The 18,788-nt window shown below is 46.9% G+C and overlaps 1 protein-coding gene and 1 long non-coding RNA gene across 6 annotated transcripts in view; one reads left to right on the top strand and one right to left on the bottom strand.

The window, feature by feature from the left end:
• PRDM16 (PR/SET domain 16) overlaps positions 1 to 18,788 on the top strand; it is a 289,426-nt gene that overhangs the window by 95,266 nt on the left and 175,372 nt on the right. For 3 of the 4 annotated variants that reach the window (XM_042031976.1, XM_042031975.1, XM_042031977.1), the window contains exon 2: positions 8,905 to 9,254. The exons of the other annotated variant lie outside the window; for it this stretch is intronic. In XM_042031976.1, coding sequence (XP_041887910.1) covers positions 8,905 to 9,254 — 350 coding nt within the window. The remainder of the gene's footprint in view (positions 1 to 8,904; positions 9,255 to 18,788) is intronic. 4 annotated transcript variants of the gene reach the window in all.
• On the bottom strand, positions 3,316 to 8,846 carry LOC121666451. Of its 2 annotated transcripts, XR_006016666.1 has the most exons (4): positions 8,759 to 8,846; positions 7,986 to 8,137; positions 7,019 to 7,787; positions 3,316 to 5,596 (listed from the first exon to the last, which is right to left on the bottom strand). It is a non-coding gene; the product is annotated as an uncharacterized LOC121666451 (long non-coding RNA). The 2 variants fall into 2 exon arrangements; XR_006016665.1 differs by having other exon boundaries at positions 7,019 to 8,137.

Raw genomic sequence — 18,788 nt, 5'->3', positions numbered from 1 at the left:
TAGAAAAGATGGAAGAAGTTTTACAGATTTTTTTGGCTTTAAAATGCAGGGGTGGCAGTAGAAAAGAGCTTGAAATACAAACCTAGAAATCTGGTACAATGTGAACAGACCTGAATTTCAAAAATATCTGTGTGGTGTTCTGAGTGCTGAGGAAAATACAGTTTGCAGAGTACAGCCCTACACGGGATGGCAAAAATAGGATGCAGGATATTTCCCCCCCCTGTTTTTGCAGAGCTCTGCTGTTTCTCCCCCGATACAAAACCAGCGAGCTCCCCCGGAATTATTTTTTTCTTTTGGCCGGGGCAAGGCAAATCCAACTTATCTTGTGGCATTAAAATGTGTGCCTGTGTGTGCCTGTGAAAATAGAGCCCTGCTTTTGACACCCACCTCACGGCTCCGTCCTCTGTCCTGCATTGATTCACTGCTCTCCTTTCATGCCCCACTCTGTGGGCACCGTCCCCATCCCCGCTCTGCCCTCCCTCCTCTCCTCCCGGAATGTTTGCGTGCCTCCCGTCAGGAACTGGAAATTGTTATCGATTAATATTAATATTTAGCGTGTTTGTGCGAATGCCTCTCCCCGCTGCTATTAATCTGCCGTGTTAATAATGCCAGGACTCCTGTTCGGGACCCTGGGGAAGCCACAGTGAGCGGAATGACAATGAGACGGTGACAACAGCCCCAAAGCCTCCGCTTGGCAGAGATGTGAATTCCAATCGCGAGGGCTCCTTTTGGAGGCTCACAAACGCTTTATTCTCTCTCCATGGGTTGACATCCAGCACCGAGAGAAATATCCAGCACGGGCTGTTAGTTTTTGGAGAGCCGGCCCAAGCGCATTTCTTTCTTTATTCTAACTAGGTAGCATTTCTCCCAGCAGAGAATTCGCTCTCGCTGCCGTTTCCCAAGTTCCACTTTGCTGCGTTTTCAGCAGGGTTGGAGCGTTTCTATAGATTTTTTTAAAGGGGAGGGATTTTGGAGCAAAAATAAGCAAACCACTGCAAAGCAATGCCGATTTTTCTGCACCAAGTGGAGCTTTTCTCCAGGCTTTCCACTCTTCCTTCCCCGAATTTTTTTTTTGCTGTTGTGTTATTTCTATAGATTCTCCCCAAATGTTTGTTACCTCTCTGGTAATGCACTGTACATTTGTTGTGATGCTTCACTGGAGCTTTTATCTCGTAAATAGTTCAGAGACACAAATCCCAAAGGTTGATATTTTTTTCCAGTGCCTTTAATAATAAGATAGCAGAGCTTTTATGTTTTGCTTTTTATTTTTGCTTAAAAGAGCCAACTTTCTGGATCAAATGTATATTTGGACATGGCACAATTTGTAGAAATGTCAGCTTGAATTCAAATTTAAAACAAAATTGTGGAGTCGGGGAGATCAGGTGAAGCAAAGTTATGGACAACAAACAACAACAACAACAACAATATTCTCTGAAGAGTTTGATTCTAAAAGGATCTTATGTGGAAATATTTTTGATGCCTGGTTGAACCAGATTTTTACTGGAAATATAATACCGGCATTTAGAGCAGAGTAATTTGGACACTTTCCCTGCTGGTTTTACTAGAGGAAAATGCGTATTAAGGAACACACTGAAATACTGTTTCGAGCTTTATTCTTCATTTCTGCCAGCAGAAATCCCTTAATAAAAGAAAACACTTCATTTTTTCTTTTGCTTAAAACCAAAGGCACTTGAAATCCTTGATACCTGTTCTTCTCACAGCCAAGTTCTGCAGCAACTGCTTCCAGAATGTTTATTGAAAAATGCACCCGATTAACTCTGCTCAGTCCTCATCTGCTCTCACTGCTCCTTTCGGATCTGCTTTCTGTTTCTTTTTAATAAAAGGACTTGAAGCTGCTTCGAGAGGTGCAGTTCCAGCTAAGACAAAGCAGGGCATAAATGTGAAACTTGAAAAATGAATATACAAAGTAAACACGGGAAAGGGGCTGCGTTTCTGAGTGTTTCGTTTTTATCGGAGTCCTTCTTCCTTTTCACTCGTCCTGCTTCTTCCTCCTGCCTCATCCCTCGCTGCCTCTGCAGTTTTGAGTATTCTTCAGTAGTAAATTGGTTTTTTAATGTGTTCTGCAGCAGTCCTGCATCAGCCAGATCCAGGGGAGTTCCGTGTATTTTGTCCTGACTCTGGTTGCAAAGATTTCGGGGCCAGAGCCGGACTCAGCAGTACCTGGGGCAGGTTCCTGGGCTGGGAATGCTCAGAGCTTGTTCCTGTCTGGAATCTTACACTGGGATATGCTAAAACTTGTGACTGCTTTGGATTTCATTTCAGTGGCAGCTATAAATAAATATTTCTCTGGGAATCCTGGCAAATGTGGGTGTTTGGGGTACAGGCAGCTTGGCCAGCAGAGTTTGGAGCAGCTGGGTCCCTCAGGGATGGGTTCCTGACCACTAACTTCCAGAATCCTGTTTACACCATCAGCATCTTCCTGCTTCTCAAGCATTCCCAAAATTCTGTGCTTGGTAGAGTGGAAGTGAAATCTAATTAGTGTTTTAAGGGAAACAAGCTGAGAGTGGAGTTTGGGTATCTGCTGGAGCTGGGCTGGGTGGGTTTGTTGTGGGACCAGCTCAGATCTGACTGAGTACCCAGCGATTTGAGGTTGGCAGAGTGAATTTTCCATGCACACCTATTCAGTGGAATTTCACTTGTCAGCTGGACAAAGCCAGTGTTCTGTGACTCGTCCTGTCACAACTGTGCCACCATTCCAGCTTGAACAGGGAATATGGAAGACCAGATCTCACCCACAGCCCTTTTGATTGTCCCTAATTCCTTTCACTCGTAGCATTTTGGGTGTTTTCATGTGTCAGGGAGCTGAGAAAAGCTCTGGATGTGATCTAAGGAAGGAACAGGATTACTCCACTGAGAAATAATTTGTGGTGCTTGGTGTGTCAGTGTCATCTGGTGTTAAAGGCCCAAGATTCAGGAGGAATCTGAAGGGAAGAAATACTATTCCAAGCTGGGTATCTCTAGATATGTTCAGAAAAGTCGGCAAAACCACAGCAAGTTGTAGCAGAAGTGCCCATTAAAGTGAAAAATTAAATAAAGGATTGTGTGGGCAGCACCATTTCTCAGAGGTAAAACCAGCCCCTGTGACATTCCCTTGGCACCGTGGCACGGTGGGGGCAAAACCACTTCCCACTCATGGCCACTTCCCTGCCTGGATATTTATTGCCCAAACCTTTCTTCAACTGTTAAATTTGTGAAAATTGAGGGGTTTCTTGAGTGAACGAAAGAGAAAAAAAGACATTTCCCAATGGTCATTTAAAGCAGAATTTCCTCTCGTGATGGGAAAAGCTGTCAGAGCATCCTCTGTAGTCTGGGGACCCTGCAGAGCCCCGGGCCCAGGGGGTTCCTCATGGACAGGCTCTGGTTTGGGTGCTGGATGTGCTGATTTCAGACCAGTGTCCACCAGCAAATGCTGTAGATCCCAGCACAGCTTGGATGGAGGTGGAGGAGAAAGGTTCTTGCAATGAATGGGAGGAAGAAATTGTGTGGTGGGCTCGAGAATCCTAAACAACTTATTGTTTATTGTCCTTTCCTTAAAGCCATTCTCATTAGTATTGTCCATGGATGGGGGAAAAGCCATTTTCAGTTGGCTGTGAAGCATTTAATGCTTCAGTCCCATCCCTAATGGAAGAGGAATAATTCCTCTCATGACATTTGTCACTAATTTGCGTCTTTTCTGGCAGAAGTGTTTCACACAAGCTTCCAGAGAGGGCCTGGCACAGTCTAACCCACAAAGGTACATCTCCCTCATCACACCAGGCTAAGGAAAAGAGTGGCTGGTGTTTGTAGCACCCAGAAGTGAGATGCCCCTGGCAGTCCTGGCATTGCCCTGTCTGCAGGTTCAGGTTTGCACCCAGCAGGGAGAAGAGGCTGGGAAGGAAGGTGTGGATCTGCGAGGAGGGTGAAAGTTTAGGGAGAATTCTCATTTCTTCTTGTTTCATGTGGGATTTAGAGGGACTCACACAGCTCAGGAATGCCAGGGCTGGATCCAGAGCTGACTGATGCCAACACTTCCCACCACCTTCAAGGAAAGCTGCATTTTGGGGCTGGTCCTGCCGGGCAGGTGCAGCAGAGCAGGGCCTGGATTTGGGATTTCCTATTGTATTTCAGCTGCGGCCATCAGGTGGCAATCTGACCACTGGGATCATTCCGTGCTGGAGGCACTTTGGGGTGGGTGCTCCTTGGGCTTTCCAAGGTTCTTTGTGATTCAGGGTCGCATCTGCCAAGCTCTGGGCTGTGCCTGCTGTCAGCTCCTGCCCTGTGCAGGGCACAGAGGGATGGGCAGCCAGGCTCCTGCAGAATTCCCGGTGGATTAAAGCAGGATGGAGGGCAGGTATTCCTTAGAATTCACCCGAATTAAGTTAAGCTGAGCAGCACAACACCACGAGGTGATGAACGCTGTCAGCAGTAGTTAAGCACATCCTTAATGGGAATATTTCCTTCTTGGTTGGGCAGGGCTGTGTTTTGATGATCTGTTCCAGCTCCTCTGGCCTACAAAGGGGTCAAGAAAAATGCCTTTATTTTTGGTCTGCATCCACAGCAAATGGAGACAGAATCCTTCACCCCAGAGTTAGAAATGTGGGTGGTTTTGTTTACTGGAGGTGTGATATAAAGAAACATGGAGTTGTAGACTGGTTTGGGTTGGAGTGACCTTAAAAATTATCCAGTTCCAACCCCACTGCCACGAGCAGCTCCCACTAGACCAGGATGCTCAATGGCCCTCAAGATACTGCTCAAAGTGCTCGAATATTCCTGCCTTCATCCTCACCAGGAGCTTTATCAGGAATTGTTTGGTTTGGTTGTTCTGTTTTCCTCCCTGGGAAATATTTCTCAAGGAAAATCACGCAGTGCAGGCAGCCCAGAACATCCATGGAGCTCTAAAGGTGGTGGTGATGTCCCTCTTTGGGCTGGAAAAGATGTCTGAGGTCACCCCACTGCTCTTCCTGTAGAGCCAGAAAAATGGAAACAAATCCCAGGGAAGTCCATGCCTAATGGATATTTTCTTGATAATAATTTCTATTATTATATTATTATTATATATTATAATAACCACATAACAAGCAGTTCTAGACAGCACTGAGGTTTTAATACTCGTGTGATTCTAAACTCACAGCTAGGAATGAGCTGCAAAGTTTGGATAATGATGTAAAAACTCCTTCCAAGACCCAGTTAATCCCTAAGGAAAAAAGCACCCGTTGGTCTGTGCCTGTGTGGTTCCATTCTTAGCTACAAAGTCAAAATTCTCGGGGAATATTCGTATTTTCTACTCTTCTGCTCCAATATTTCCCTCAGGCCTGAGGTTCTGGGGCAAAGTGTGAGTTCAGTGGATGCCTGTCGTTCTTCCCCTTGCTTAGGAAATAAAAATACCTGGGTTTCACACAAATGCTGAATTATAGAGGTCAGCAAAACTCAAGATTGTGCTGGTGATCAGGCACTGCCTGCCCAAGAGAAACCAGTTGCTGGGATGTTCTGTAAATGTTCCCAGTGAAGAAGTCAAAGAAACTCTTTGCAATCCGTGAGCGTAAAAAGTGCTCAGTCATTTCAGATAATTGGGTATTTCCGCAGCAGAATTAGATGCCTAAAAACAACAACAACAATGATAATCATTTAAGCAGGAATAATGACAATAATGATAATAAAAATAATAATAAATACGTTAAAAACTATATATAACAAACCCACCCCAAACCTAACGCATTATTTTGCCTACCACCATTTCCTTTAACATCAGCCTTGCCTTCCCTTTCATTACAGCTGCTAAATAGATTATTCATGAGGTCTCTCACCACCACTAAACCATCCCTCTCATTGTTGCCAGCCCCTCATTGGTGTCACACAGATTTTCAGCGTCTGCCCATATCTGATTATCTGTGGAAACAACCTTTCAATGAGCCTTTTTATCGAGTCATTGCGCTGGGGAGCTTTGAGGGACTAATTTTAGTTTCATGACAATAACAATAAGGTCAAGTTGTATTTCTGTGCCGCTTTGCACCCAGGCAGACATTCCAGAGGGGCAGATGTAGGACGGCGTGGTTGTCACCGTTGTCACCACGGAGTGGCCACGTCCGGCTCTCCACGGCAGCCAGCTGGCTTGGGATGGAGCTCGGCAGAACTGGGGGGTGTTCCTGGAAAATGAGGTGTTCCTTGCTTTTTTTAAAACGTATTTTCTTAACTTAACCAGTTGTGGAATGTTTGGAGCAAGGCTGAGAGGAGCCCCGAGGGTGAGAAGTGGTTCAGTGGGGGCAATCTACAAGATTCTGTGGAATAATCAAAACTGAACCCTGGCTGTTGGATTTGCCCCAAATCCTTGGAATAAACCTGTGGAGAAGATCAGCTCCCTCACCTGTGGGTTTTAGCTGGGAGGGCTCAGCCTGGAGGAAAGGAGTCTCAGGGGGAGCTTTTTTCTCCACAACTCCCTGACAGGAGGGGGCAGCCAGGGTTGGTCGGGCTCTGCTCCCAGGAAACAGGGACAGGAGGAGAGGGAACGGCCTCAGGCTGCACCAGGACAGATTTTGGTTGGACAGCAGCAGGAATTTCTCCATGGAAAGGGTGCTCAGGCCTTAGCAGGGGCTGCCCAGGGAGGTTTGGAGTCCCCATGCCTGGAGGTGTCCAAGGAAAGCTCTGGGCTGGTGACAAGGTGGGGATGGGTCACAGCTTGGACTTGATAATCCTGGAGGTCTTTTCCAGCCTCAGTGGTTGTGGGGTCCTGTGAAATCCACCTGGCAGTGCACAAAGAAGGGAGAGGTTTGGGCACAGCTCGGATTTTCCCTGGCAGCCCTGGCCTGGGTCAATAAATGCTGGGTACAATTTACTGATCACAGCACTGGGTTGTGCTGAGGAACCCAAGATTCCCCCATCTGCCTGGGTGGGATTCTGCTCCCGCAGATGCCACCTGGAATCTCTGGTATCAGACCTATCAGGACCTGCAAATGTTGTTTCATTGTCATTTTGTGCCTGTTGCCAGTCCCCGGTCATTTAACAACTGAAAAGACAGATTTACCTGTGTTTGATGATTCCTCTTGAAACATGAGGTCAGTCAGACGTGGGATCAGCTTAAGAGTAAATCAAAATTTAATCAGAACTTCCCTGATTGTCCCACAGAAGAAATTAAATTATCAGTGTACAGTAGCGAGGTATCTTTATACTTTACTTGTATCCTCTGGAAATTTTCACAGGTCGTGCTCCAATAAACCCAGTTTTGCTCTTCAACTCAGTTGGAATTCCTGTTCCTTAAGTGCAAAAGAGGCTAATCATAGAGCAGAAAATAATTTGACTTGCTAATACTGGGCGAGAAAACATTTACTGCAACCACAAATATTTTCAGGATGATGAAGTATCTCATGTTCATGAAGGCTTGGTTCTGGTGACATGTTTGAGTAGGGAGGGCTGCACTTTCTAGCAGAGGAAACCCATGCAAACTGCAGCAGGCAGCTCCCTGTTCTCCTCCAAAAGCTGGAGCAAAAAAATGTTGGCAGAGGAATCAAAATCCTCCTCTTTAGTCGAGTCTGCCACCAGGTTTCTTAGGCATGAACTCAGGAAAATCTTTATTAGGCATAAAAAAAAAAGAGCAATAGAGGGGGAGATGTGTCTTGCAGACAGAAGGTGCATTCTGAGGTTAGCGGAGAGATGAATTATAAATACCTCAAGTCGAGCCGTGCTTTTCCAGCTATTCTTCCTGATGGTTCCTCGCTGGGAGCCAGTGAAAACTGCAGTTTTGGTGGGGTGCTGCTCCCCCCCGGTGACATCAGGGGTCAGGCATTAGCTGTGCCCTGTGGGAGTGCCCACAAAGCGGCGGTTGTTGGGTTTGTTATCGCAGTGGGAGCTGCTGGGCACCGAGAGCACGCCCGTGCTGCCTCACAGCTCATGGAGAGAGGGCAAATCTGCTCCCAAAAATACTCCAGCTACTTGTATTGGGTGACAAATGTGTTTTTCTTTTCCCCCTTCATGTTTTGCTCCCCCACCATCACCTTTTTTTTTCCTTTTTGGATGAGAAAGCTCCGTTTTCATTACAGGAACGGCCTTGCTTAGAAATTGATTCCCCTTGGAAAAATCCCCAAACTTCACTGCCCTCTGTGTGTCCAGGGTTTTCACTCGAGGACAAGGAGGAATTGGCTTCAAACTGCAGGAGAGTAGGGCTGGATTAGACATTAGCAAGGAATTCTTCCCTGAGAGGGTGGGGAGGCCCTGGCACAGGGTGCCCAGAGAAGCTGTGGCTGCCCCTGGATCCCTGACAGTGTCCAAGGCCAGGTTGGACGGGGCTTGGAGCAGCCTGGGATAGGAGAAGGTGTCCCTGCCCATGGCAGGGAGTGGCACTTGATGGGCTTTAAGTTCCCTTCTGACCCAAACCATTCCAGGAGTCTGTGATTACAAAGCAGTGATGCTCTTGTTACCCCTGCAGAGGTGCACAGCTGAGGTGTCGCTGGGAGCTCACAGCCACAGCTGCTGTTGTGGGACACACTGAGCAGGAACCCCAAACACCAGGAAAACTCCTCTTGCCAAACTTGGATTTTACCTTAATTTCTTTCTGGTTTTTAAAATTCTTTTTCTTTACAAAATGCACTGAGCCAGTTAACGCGAGAAGTGGTTAAAGAGAACCTCAACCACCTCTTCTGTGTTTTCTTCCCTCTTTCCAAAATTAAACTGCAAACAGCAGAGAACCCTTGATCCCACAGAACACTCCAGTCTGCAGTGAGCCTCACCCCACCCTCCAGCAGCACCCCATGAGTTTCAGTGTCCCTACCTCAGCTCCACCTGAGTTCCTCCAGGGAGGTTTTTACCCTTTCGAAGCGTGCGAGCTCGGCTTAGCAAAACTTTGTCCCAGGCAGAGATTAACCAATGTTCACGTGAGTATCTCAGTGTGTTTTGTTCTGCTGTTTCCCCTTTTAGGTGACAGCGAGATTGTAAATAATATGTACGAGACCGACCCCGATCTCCTTGCTGGCGAAAGTGCAGAGGAGGAAACTGAGGACAGTATAATGTCCCCCATCCCTGTGGGACCTCCGTCACCCTTTCCCACCAGTGAGGACTTCACTCCCAAGGAGGGCTCACCCTATGAAGCTCCCGTCTACATTCCTGATGACATTCCAATCCCACCAGATTTTGAACTCAGAGAATCTTCGATCCCAGGGGCAGGGCTAGGGATTTGGGCCAAAAAGAAGATTGAAGTTGGGGAAAGATTTGGACCCTATATGGCAGTACAGAGGAGCACATTAAAGGAAACAAACTTTGGATGGGAGGTAAGCGTGTGGAATGTGGGCACCACATTCCTTTGTCTTCTCTGCCAAGTGTTTGTGGAGCTGGACTGAGGCCTGGTGGCCTGGGGACAGAGGTGGTGACTTTGCTGATGCCGTGTTTCCCTGCGTAACTTTCCACCCCCATTACCTGCGGAATTTAAAATCAGCAGAAATCCCTTTTAAGTTCGCTCCTTGGGCCACAAAAACTGCTCGAGCACCATTTTGGAAGTCTGGTTTTGAATGATGTCGGGTCACTTCATCAAGTGCTTGTCATTTCCAAGTTGTGTTCGGGAGTTGTCGTGTGGAGGGAATGGGATTAATCGCATCATGTTTCGTGGTTGGGGGTGTTACCTTTGACTCCCAGCCCGTGTCAGTGGTGCAGGCATTATTAACTGGGCAGGGAAAAATAGCATGTACCCATTAACGGCCCCGATGTTCTCGAGCTCTTGTGCTGCAGCAAAGATGGAGAAATGTGAAAGTCATTTTTCCCCAAGAGCTGAACAGAAGCCAGCCTTCAGCAGGAAAAGGCTCTGTCCCACAGCCCCCATCTTCCTCCCTGCTTTCCTGGGTTTGTCCCAGAAATCATCTTAGCCTCTTCTGCTCCCATATTCTTGATTTGAAAATACCTACGTCCCTAATTATCCTGGAATATTCTGTGAGCAGTGAGGTGTAGCCTGGGATTCCTGCTCTGTGCTCAGGCCTATCCCAGCACAACCAGTGTCCATTAGAGAATTCCTTCTCTCTGGCCCCAGTGCCCATCCCAACATTCCATCTCCCTGCTGTGTCTGGGGCAGTGGGGGCAGAGAGGTTTCCTGGCAGGATTTTGCTGTAGGGTAGATAAAGGCCTATCCCAAAAAGTGGGAGCTGAATTTCCCCTCATTTTCCCTGGGTGAAGCAGTGACTTGCCCTGTTTCCTCCATCAGCCACTACTGGGGTGAACTGGTTCACAAAATCCTGCCGGATTTACAGGGTGGGAAGCAGCTGAGGGCTGGAACTGTGAGGTTTTCCCAGGGAGAAGGCACCAGGGCAGTGACAGAACTCTGTTTTCTTAGAAACCCGGGTCAGAAAGGCCAGGCTGAAGCGTTAACAGTTGAAATTGTCTCTGATTATAGCTGCACTCTTGATTGTGAAGTCAAAGCCAGTGAGCAGCCAGACCCAGTGAAGCCCAGAGAAGCAGGTCCAGATGTTTTTGTTTTGTTTACTTTCTCAGTGTGTCCAAAGTGCAGGAAACAGCAAAAAATTCCTGTTTTAAGAACCAAACTCAATTGCGTTTTGTTGCTCTGCAGTAGGAAGTGTCTGAAGAGCCGAAATCTGAGTTTGGTTGAATGACTGAGTGGAGAGTTTCCTTTTCCTTCTATCCTAGTGCAGGGAAAAGAGGGGAATTCAGCTGGGTTTTGATTCCCTCTCTCCCCTTCAATGACATTTTTCTGAAGTTCCTCTTGGTGTTGGCTTCTATTGTGAATATCCTGACAGAATATCTGATTGATATTACTGTATGAGCATCAAAACATGGAGTTTTGGGAAAAAAATCCCTGTTATTTTACTAGGAATACATGGTCTGGTTCAGGGGGGCTGTAGGTGTGAGGCAGCTCAGGATTCCTGAGGGAGGTATTGATCACTTCCAGGAGTCTCTGAAAATAAGGATCATTTTCCTCTAGGAAGATGCACTGTTAATTATTTGTAGGCTGCAATGTGAAAGATGAATCCTCTTTTTCTGACCCAATTATTGATAGGTGGCATTTGTTGTTTCAGTTTATATTTTGGTTTGTTGTTTTGTTTTAAGGCTGATTTTTAGGAACAAAGTGCAACCCTCCTTAGTTGGTAGAAGTCAGATCCAAGCCGAATGGTGCAAACCTTTTTTTTCCTATGACCTTGGCCAAACGTTGTCCTTGTGTTTCATAATTCTGATAAAAGTTGGTATTTACACTCATGATTTTCAGAAAGGTTCCCCACATCCCTCTGAGTACTCTGATAGGAGCCGTGTTTATCAATTCCCGTTGACTTTGTGATACTGTTTGTTTTTGTAGTGTAACTGAGCAAACTTTCCCTCTCCGGGGCACTTCTCCCATTCTAGAGGTTCCTTTGTCCTGTGCTCGGGCAGGGACATTTCACACCTCAAAGGAAGGGCTTTGTCCTCCCTCAGGTGTCCTCAAACCCACCCCAGCACTCTCTGCTTGGCCTTGCAGACACCTCTTGAATTTTCCCATTTCCCAGAGTGTTTGAAGACACTTCAGGGATCTGTTTCCAGTCTGTGCCTTCAGAGTTTCGTTTGGGAGCAACATCCACGGATCCCTTCATGTGCTGAGCAGGAATTCATGGAATAAGCACTGTCTGCTGGATGTTGGTGTCTGAGCCGTTCCCTTGGAATGGGAGGTTGGAAAAGCCCTGAGGGGATGTTCTAGGCAGCTCTACCTGTTGGCAAATTGGGAAATGGTAACTTGGGATGTGTTTCCATCTTGTAAAATTGAGCAGGCAGGAAATGGGCAGTGAGTGAGGGAAAAAAGGGAAAGGGGAGAAGTTTTTAGCACTTGCTGCTTTTGCTTCTCTGTGCTGTTCCTTGCGGTGGTGATAAATTTAACAAATCTGGGATTTGTAGGATCACAAGGAACGTTCCTTCTGCAGTTTGCCATTATTTTTTTGGTCAGTATTTCTCTGGAATTTGTAGTTTTGACTTGCAGGGACTTGTGGGTTGAATGCTGGTGTAAGATTTCCACACAACTCCTTGTTATGGCCAATTGGGATAGCAATATTCCACTTGAATCTCCACTCCTATTAGGAATTTACTTCAGGAATGACACGTGTTCTTCACAGCCAGCCTCTCCTCTACTCGTATTTCTCAGTTCATTTCCAGTAGTTTATAATCCTGATAATCCCACTTCTGTGCACATCTCACTCCCCAAACTCTGAAAACCTGGACTTTTTGTTTGTTTGTTTTTAGGAGTCACCAGCTCCTTAATCTGAACAGTGTTTCTGTCTTTGGCTCAACAAGTTCTTGCCCTTCATCACAGGAGATTTACTGTCAGGCTTTGACTAAACTGGGAGTGTCACTGGAAGTGGAATTGGCTGCAAAGTGGCCGTTCCTCAGCACCATCTCAGCTTTGCTCGAAAATGCTGGGTTTGTTGTTGTACAGAACGTGCTTCATAATTAACGCCTGTTCCTTCTGATTCCTGCTTTAAAAAAAAACCCCAAACAACATTTTGGGGGTTGGAAAACGTGCCACTGAGGGCTTTGACGTGAAAATGGGTTTCTCTCTTCCACCCAAGGATTACCACTGCAGAAAGGGCTTTCTCTTCTCAAACTCCAGTAAGGGCAGATTCATGAAAATGAGAATGAAACAGAGCAGTGAATTGTACCTCGAAGTCCTCAGGAAATTCAGTTTGTGTCTGGAGGCAGGGCCAGCCCTGTTTCCATCTGAACTCCTTGCTCCAGACCTGGCTCTGATGGAAAACCTCGAGCTCCAGGAGCTACAGGGAGAGTGTTACTTGCTGAAACTTCCAGTTTTACTCACGAATAGCCCAAAACACCCATGGGAATGCAGAATGCTGTGTTTTATCTGCCATATCTTGAAAAAGGATGAGTAATTATCTTTTTTATAGGTGCTTTTCCTTCCAGGCAGTAAGGAGGGCTGGGTTGGGATGGTTGGAACACGTGTCCTGCCTTATCTGCAGCACAGCTTCGTATCTGGCCTCCTGCTTTGCTTTGTGGGATATGTTCTAAAAAATCTTCTCTGAATTAAACCACACCTATCATTCAAGGGCTTTTTGGACACGGGATGGCAGCGAGTGATTCATGCTCATCTCACAAAAATAAATAAACTGTGTCAATCCTGGCCCCCGGCCCCTCCCTGGGATGATTCAGTGGCTCCTGTGCAGGACCTGTTGGGTGCTTTCCCTCATTCCCTGACACTGCTGTGCTGATCGTGTTATTCCACCTTTTTTTGTGTGCCTTAAAAGACACCACCCCACCTAAAAGCCCTGTGATTATTGAGTGTGACGTGATTGCATTTCTCCCGATCCCATTCCCCCCCCGCCCACTGACACAGAGCACAGCACTGCCAGCACCCCGAATAAATCACAGCCTGTTTGTGCTTTATGGCCTCTGGGACCCAAGGAAAATGAAAATAAAATAATTGCATAATGATTTCGATCGCTTTGGATAAATAATGGTATTTATCATGGCGCTGTTAATTTTCCTAATTGAGAGAAGAATGGGAATCTCATCCTGGAGGGAAATTTAGCACCTGGATTGTGGGAAATTTGGAAGCAGTTATGATTTTAGCTCAGTTTGCTTCACAGGGTAAATACCACTGATAAATGCAGTTTGTTTTAGTCTGTATTTTAATTTCTATCTTAAGAGAGGTTATTTGCACAAAGGCTTCTCTCAGCTGAAGTGTCAGAGCCAGGCTGCTCCTTTACATAGGGAAAATAAATAAGTGCTTTCATTTCCTACTTGGGGGGGAAGAGAGAGGCTGTCCCACGGAAGACAAATAACTGGGGAAAAAATGGGAGGCAGCAGCTGAGGATGCAGCAGAGTTCTGGCTCCACATCTGGGCCAGGGAAAGCTGCTGGGTTTTGAACACACTTTAAAGTGTCACTGATTCACAGCAGTCCAACCTCCCTATTCCTGCAAAATTTAAATTTTTAGCAGGGGGTCTTTTTTATTTTCTCTGTTTTTTAGAAATACTCCAAAGTGCCGAGGGAAATTTACTTTACGTGACTGGCCTTAAACGCTGGGAGGAGAATTATACTGTGTTTCCTGGAGTCTTAAATATATTAAAATATCTCCAAAATTGAAATTTTTTAAAATTATATTTAAAAAAAATCTTAAAAATATTAAAATAGGAAGGAGCCTCTAAGCACGGCCTGAACTGTGACGGTTTTGCCGTGTTTCCCAGTTCAGATCATACAGGAATTCTTTCATTTCCCTTTACAAGCTGATCCAGCTGAAGCAGCGAGCTCTTGTCTGTCCTGTCCAAGCCAGAGATGCTGAAAGCAGTGTGAGTCCTTTAAATGAGCAAAGAAATCCCCAAAGCTCCTCTCACTCCTCTCTTGCTGACGGGCTCTCAGCTGGGCCCTGCGAGGATGTGATGATATTTCCTGCTCGTTTTCCTTCCCTGATTCATTCATTTTCCCCGGCCTCTGCCTTTCCCTCTGCCTGGGGAATGATGTTCCTACAGCAGTTCTCTCCCTCGGGGAAAAGGGGCTCCTGAATTGCTGTTTTCCAACTGCTCTTGCAGGAAAGTTGCTGAGGAATTCTGTCTGTGCTCCTCCCCCAGGTGCAGAGCGTTACCTGCACAGCAAATGCTTCCCATGCAAGGTTCCTTCACCATTTCCCGGATCTGCCAGGCTGGAATCCCTCTGAAAATTAAAGAATCCGTGGGTTCATGAGGAAAGCAGAATGCCAGAGCACCCTGGGACTGCCCCCAATAGTTGCCAAGAGCATCCCCAGTTAGAATTTTTATGCACATGGATATAAAACTGCAGAGAAACTTTTGCTTTGGACCAAAACTCAGAGCCTAAGTGAAAAAAAAATTAATCTCAAGGAGGAAAAATAAGTTCCTGACCTCTAAATATTTTAAAGATTTCATTTTTATTCTGTTTATTTTAATTATTTTCAATATTTAAATTTTTAAATGAGGTTTTGGGCCAAGGAAGTTGCTCAGCTTTGTACATGCTCAGTTCCATCCCCTTCCCATGGAGCAGATCTGGGAGAGCATCAGTACTTTGATTTTCCACGCAGGATCTGGGCTTTGTTCTGGTGTCAGGGGACCACCACGAGGAAGAGGAAGGGTCAGATCCAGGTGCTGGCAATTGTTGGGCTGTTTGGAATTAAAACCATGCCAGGAGGAACAAGGACTGGGTTGGGATTGAGAGGAAGAAGCTGATGGAATCACAGGCAAAATCCCATTGTCTACAGCTACATCTTTTGGGGGGGTTTAATTTAATAATTTCGACCCTGGATAAAAGTGAAAAATGCACCTTATGTCATCCAAGTGAAAGGACTGAAATTTATCCTGTTTTTTGACATTTCCCCAAATGCTTCAGTGCCAGGGTTAAGAGAGTAAAGCCTTTTTTAGGCCCAAGAATGCCAAGATAAGTTGCTCTATCTTAGGCACTTGGCTAAAACATGGGTATATAAGGAATTAAGGGAAAAAAAGAAGAGACAGGGGAAGGGAATGACTAAGAATACCTCCTGATATTTCTCCTTTATTTCCATAAGGGGTAATAACTCATGAGCAATCCGGCAGAGGGCACTTTCTTTAAATAGAACATTCTGATTCACAAGCAGAAAAAGGAAATAAATATTTTCCTTCAGTCTTCAAGAGCCATCCCTGAATACCAGCTCCTGGAGCAGTATTTTATCAGCCATGCTTTCACAAAGGAAAAAGAAAACGAAAAATCCCATGAACAGCTCAGTGGTGACCATAGGGTTTGAAAAATAGCTTTTTTTGCATTGTCAAAAGCCCTGCAGAACTCAGGGCGCTGCTTCTTCCTCCGGAATGTTAACTTACAGAGAAATCCAACCTGCGTTTTGTCTGCTCCCAGCAGAGCCTGGCTGATGGAGCCCTGGAACACCGTGGGCTTTTGCAAAGGAAGGGATCCATAAACGAAACCATAAATATCCATGGGGCTCTGGAGGAGGCAGCGCTCTGGGACTCCCTCAGCGGCTGCTTGGGAAGGCGGGAGCGATGCAGAGGAACTCCTCATGGAGTTCTCGGGCTGCTGGTAGGAGGCACTCAGGAGGGTGTTGGTTTTTTTGGGAATCAGCCTCACGCTCCTCACTGCTCGGAGATGTTCATGTGGGATTGGGGCACTGAGGGCTCCAGGGTGAGGGATGTGCTCAGGGTCAGCAAATCCTTCAGTGAACCCTATCTGAGCGCCTGGTCAATCCTAAAGTCTGAAGGTTCTAAATTAAATCTCTTTACCTCAATCTGAGCGATGCAAGAGGTACCAACAGTGAATTTTCCCCAGTGAAATGTTGTGTTAATTACTTTTAAAGAATGGGAAAATCACACTCTCTGCATAATTTGGTACCATCCTCCTCGGAGCAGGACCATGGATGTGGAGAGCTGGTAAATGCAGCAAGAGTTGTTTTGTTTGCGATTTAGGACTTCACACATTTTGGCTCTTTAGCTGCCTCTTGTTTGGCTCTGGAAATGCCAACTCTGGGGAGTTTTGTTGTATTTAGGGATGGAAATGAAAGGTTGGGTGCATTGCTTTTTCTGAAGGAGTGGGACATGGGTGGGACTCGGTTCTTTGCTTGCTAACACAGCTCTTAATTATTCATCCTCTTTTTGAATCCTTTCCCCTTTCTGTGTGCTCATTATTCCTCTTTCTGCGAGTTCCATCCCAGCAAAGTGCTGGGACCTGTGCAAAACAAGGCAGTCCTATCTTTTATATCTATTTTTCTAAATTGGACTGTCACACACCCACCCACCAATATTTCAAAAACAACACATCTGCCACATAGGACTGGCTCAGACTCAGTAAAGATACCCTCACAATAAAGATTTCAGCCAGAGCATCACAAATACCTGGTCACAAATCCCGATACTGAGAGAGCTCAGCTTTGCAAAACAAGGGCTGCTTGTCCAGGGAAGGTGTCAAGCTGAGTTTGAGTCATTTTTAGAAACAGGAATGGAAGAATCACAGCTGCAGGAGGAGGCCCAGGGGTCAGGCAAGGTGGGGAATTGGCCCTTGGGGTGGAAGGGGCATTTCCAGAGCATGGGGGTGTCTTTGGAAGAGTTATTCCCAGTCATGGACTCTCTTTCTCAAGTTGTGACTGAGGCCCAGCTGCTTTGTGAGGCACCCTTGTAAAATCTCCACCTTGGCTGGGTTGTGCAGCTCTCCTGATTTCCTGGTCCTCAAAGCAAACAGACAACAAAACCATGGATCGTAGGAAGGGTTAGAAGGGACCTTAAAGCCCATCTCATTCCACCGCTTCCCACGGGCAGGGACACCTTCCACTGTCCCAGGCTGCTCCAAGCCCTGTCCAACCTGGCCTCGGACACTGCCAGGGATCCAGGGGCATCCACAGCTTCTCTGGGCACGCTGTGCCAGGGCCTCCCCACCCTCACAGGGAGGAATATTTTCCTAATATCCCATCTAACCCTACTCTCTTTCAGTTTGAAGCCATTCCCCCTCGTCCTGGCACTCCAGGCCCTTGTAAATAGTTCTTCTCCATCTTTCTTGTTGACTCCCTCCAGGGTGCCGGTAGGCCACGATTAGGCCACCTTTTCCTCTCCAGGCTGAGCAATCCCAGCTGTCCCAGCCTTTCCTGCCAGCAGCGCTGCTCCATCCCTCTGCTCATCCTGGAGCCTCCTCTGGGCTCTCTCCCGCAGCTCCAGGTCCATCCTGTGCTGGATCCCAGGGCTGGAGGCAGGGGCGTCTCAGCTCCAGGCCTGAGTGGAGCTGGAATTGGGTTCCAGAGAGGTGACAGCGGGCTGTGACCCTTTACTGTGTCTGCACTGCTGGGGACGTGCAGGTTCCAGTGTCAGTACAGGGGAGGCATCTCTCAGGGGACTCAGAAGCACAGGCTGAAGGGTGGCTCATCACAACTCACCATCATTTACTCTCTTTGCCCCAAAAGGCACAAAAAATTACTAAAGAAATCAAAATGTTTTCCACTGAGGAGTGTTCTCACCCAGTGTCCTGCTCCTGCTCATTCCTTGGTGGGGTTAATTTTGGCCGCTCTTGCCCACATCTTGCTGGGGAAATAAATCCCTGATGTGTCCTGGAAGCGATGCCTGGACCTTTAGTGGTGCAGCCCTGACCCTTCAGAGCCACCTCTGTGTTTAGTGTATGTTACAACCTGTCTGCTCCACGTTCAGCCCCCTGGTGCCCACCCTTTCCCTCAGCACACACAAGGGGTTCTCTCCTCCCTTTGGCTCTGCTCAGGCAGCCGTGTGCTCCTTCCCTTTCGGACAGCGCCCTGCTTTAATTGTACATCTCATTGTGCCATCCCCGTTCAATCCTGTTCAAAAATCCCTACATCTCACCCACCTCCCTTGTCCCCCCACCTCCCTTTTCCCATTTAGATCTCCCTGAAGCCCATTCTCCCTTATCAGCACAGTAATTTCGTGAGCAGAGCTTGGATTTCTGCCGTTTAGGCCCCGGCCATTGTCTGTCGCAGCTGCAGTCAAGATAAACCCTCACCCAGAACAAAGTTGGAATGACCTTTTACAAGCAGAATCTGCCTTGTTTCCCTCCAGACTAATTTATCAGCCTTCATTTCAGCCCAGTCTCTCAGCAGAGGCCTGAAAGAACATTACAGAGAGCATGAATGAACAGGGGGATTAAGATGCTTGGCTAGTCCCTCTTTTTCATCAGACACCTTCTGGATTTGCCGGGATGTAAGCTGTAAATGACCGTAAGTGGTGAACTGCCTTAAACTTGGAGCAAGGGGAAGGGAAGGGAAGGGGGGGGGGGGGGGGGAGCTACCACAGCCAAATGTTTGGAAAAGAAGAGCGATGTGAGGAGCTGGGTAAACCTCCTGTCTCGGAGGCAGAGAGTGGCAGGACTGAGCAGTGTCTCCAG

This window comes from Corvus kubaryi, unplaced genomic scaffold, assembly GCF_017639235.1.
Source record: "Corvus kubaryi isolate FWS band 111438036 unplaced genomic scaffold, C.kubaryi_AGA036_p1.0 37352, whole genome shotgun sequence".
Classification (NCBI taxonomy): domain Eukaryota; kingdom Metazoa; phylum Chordata; class Aves; order Passeriformes; family Corvidae; genus Corvus; species Corvus kubaryi.
This window is presented reverse-complemented; position numbering and strand designations above follow the sequence as displayed.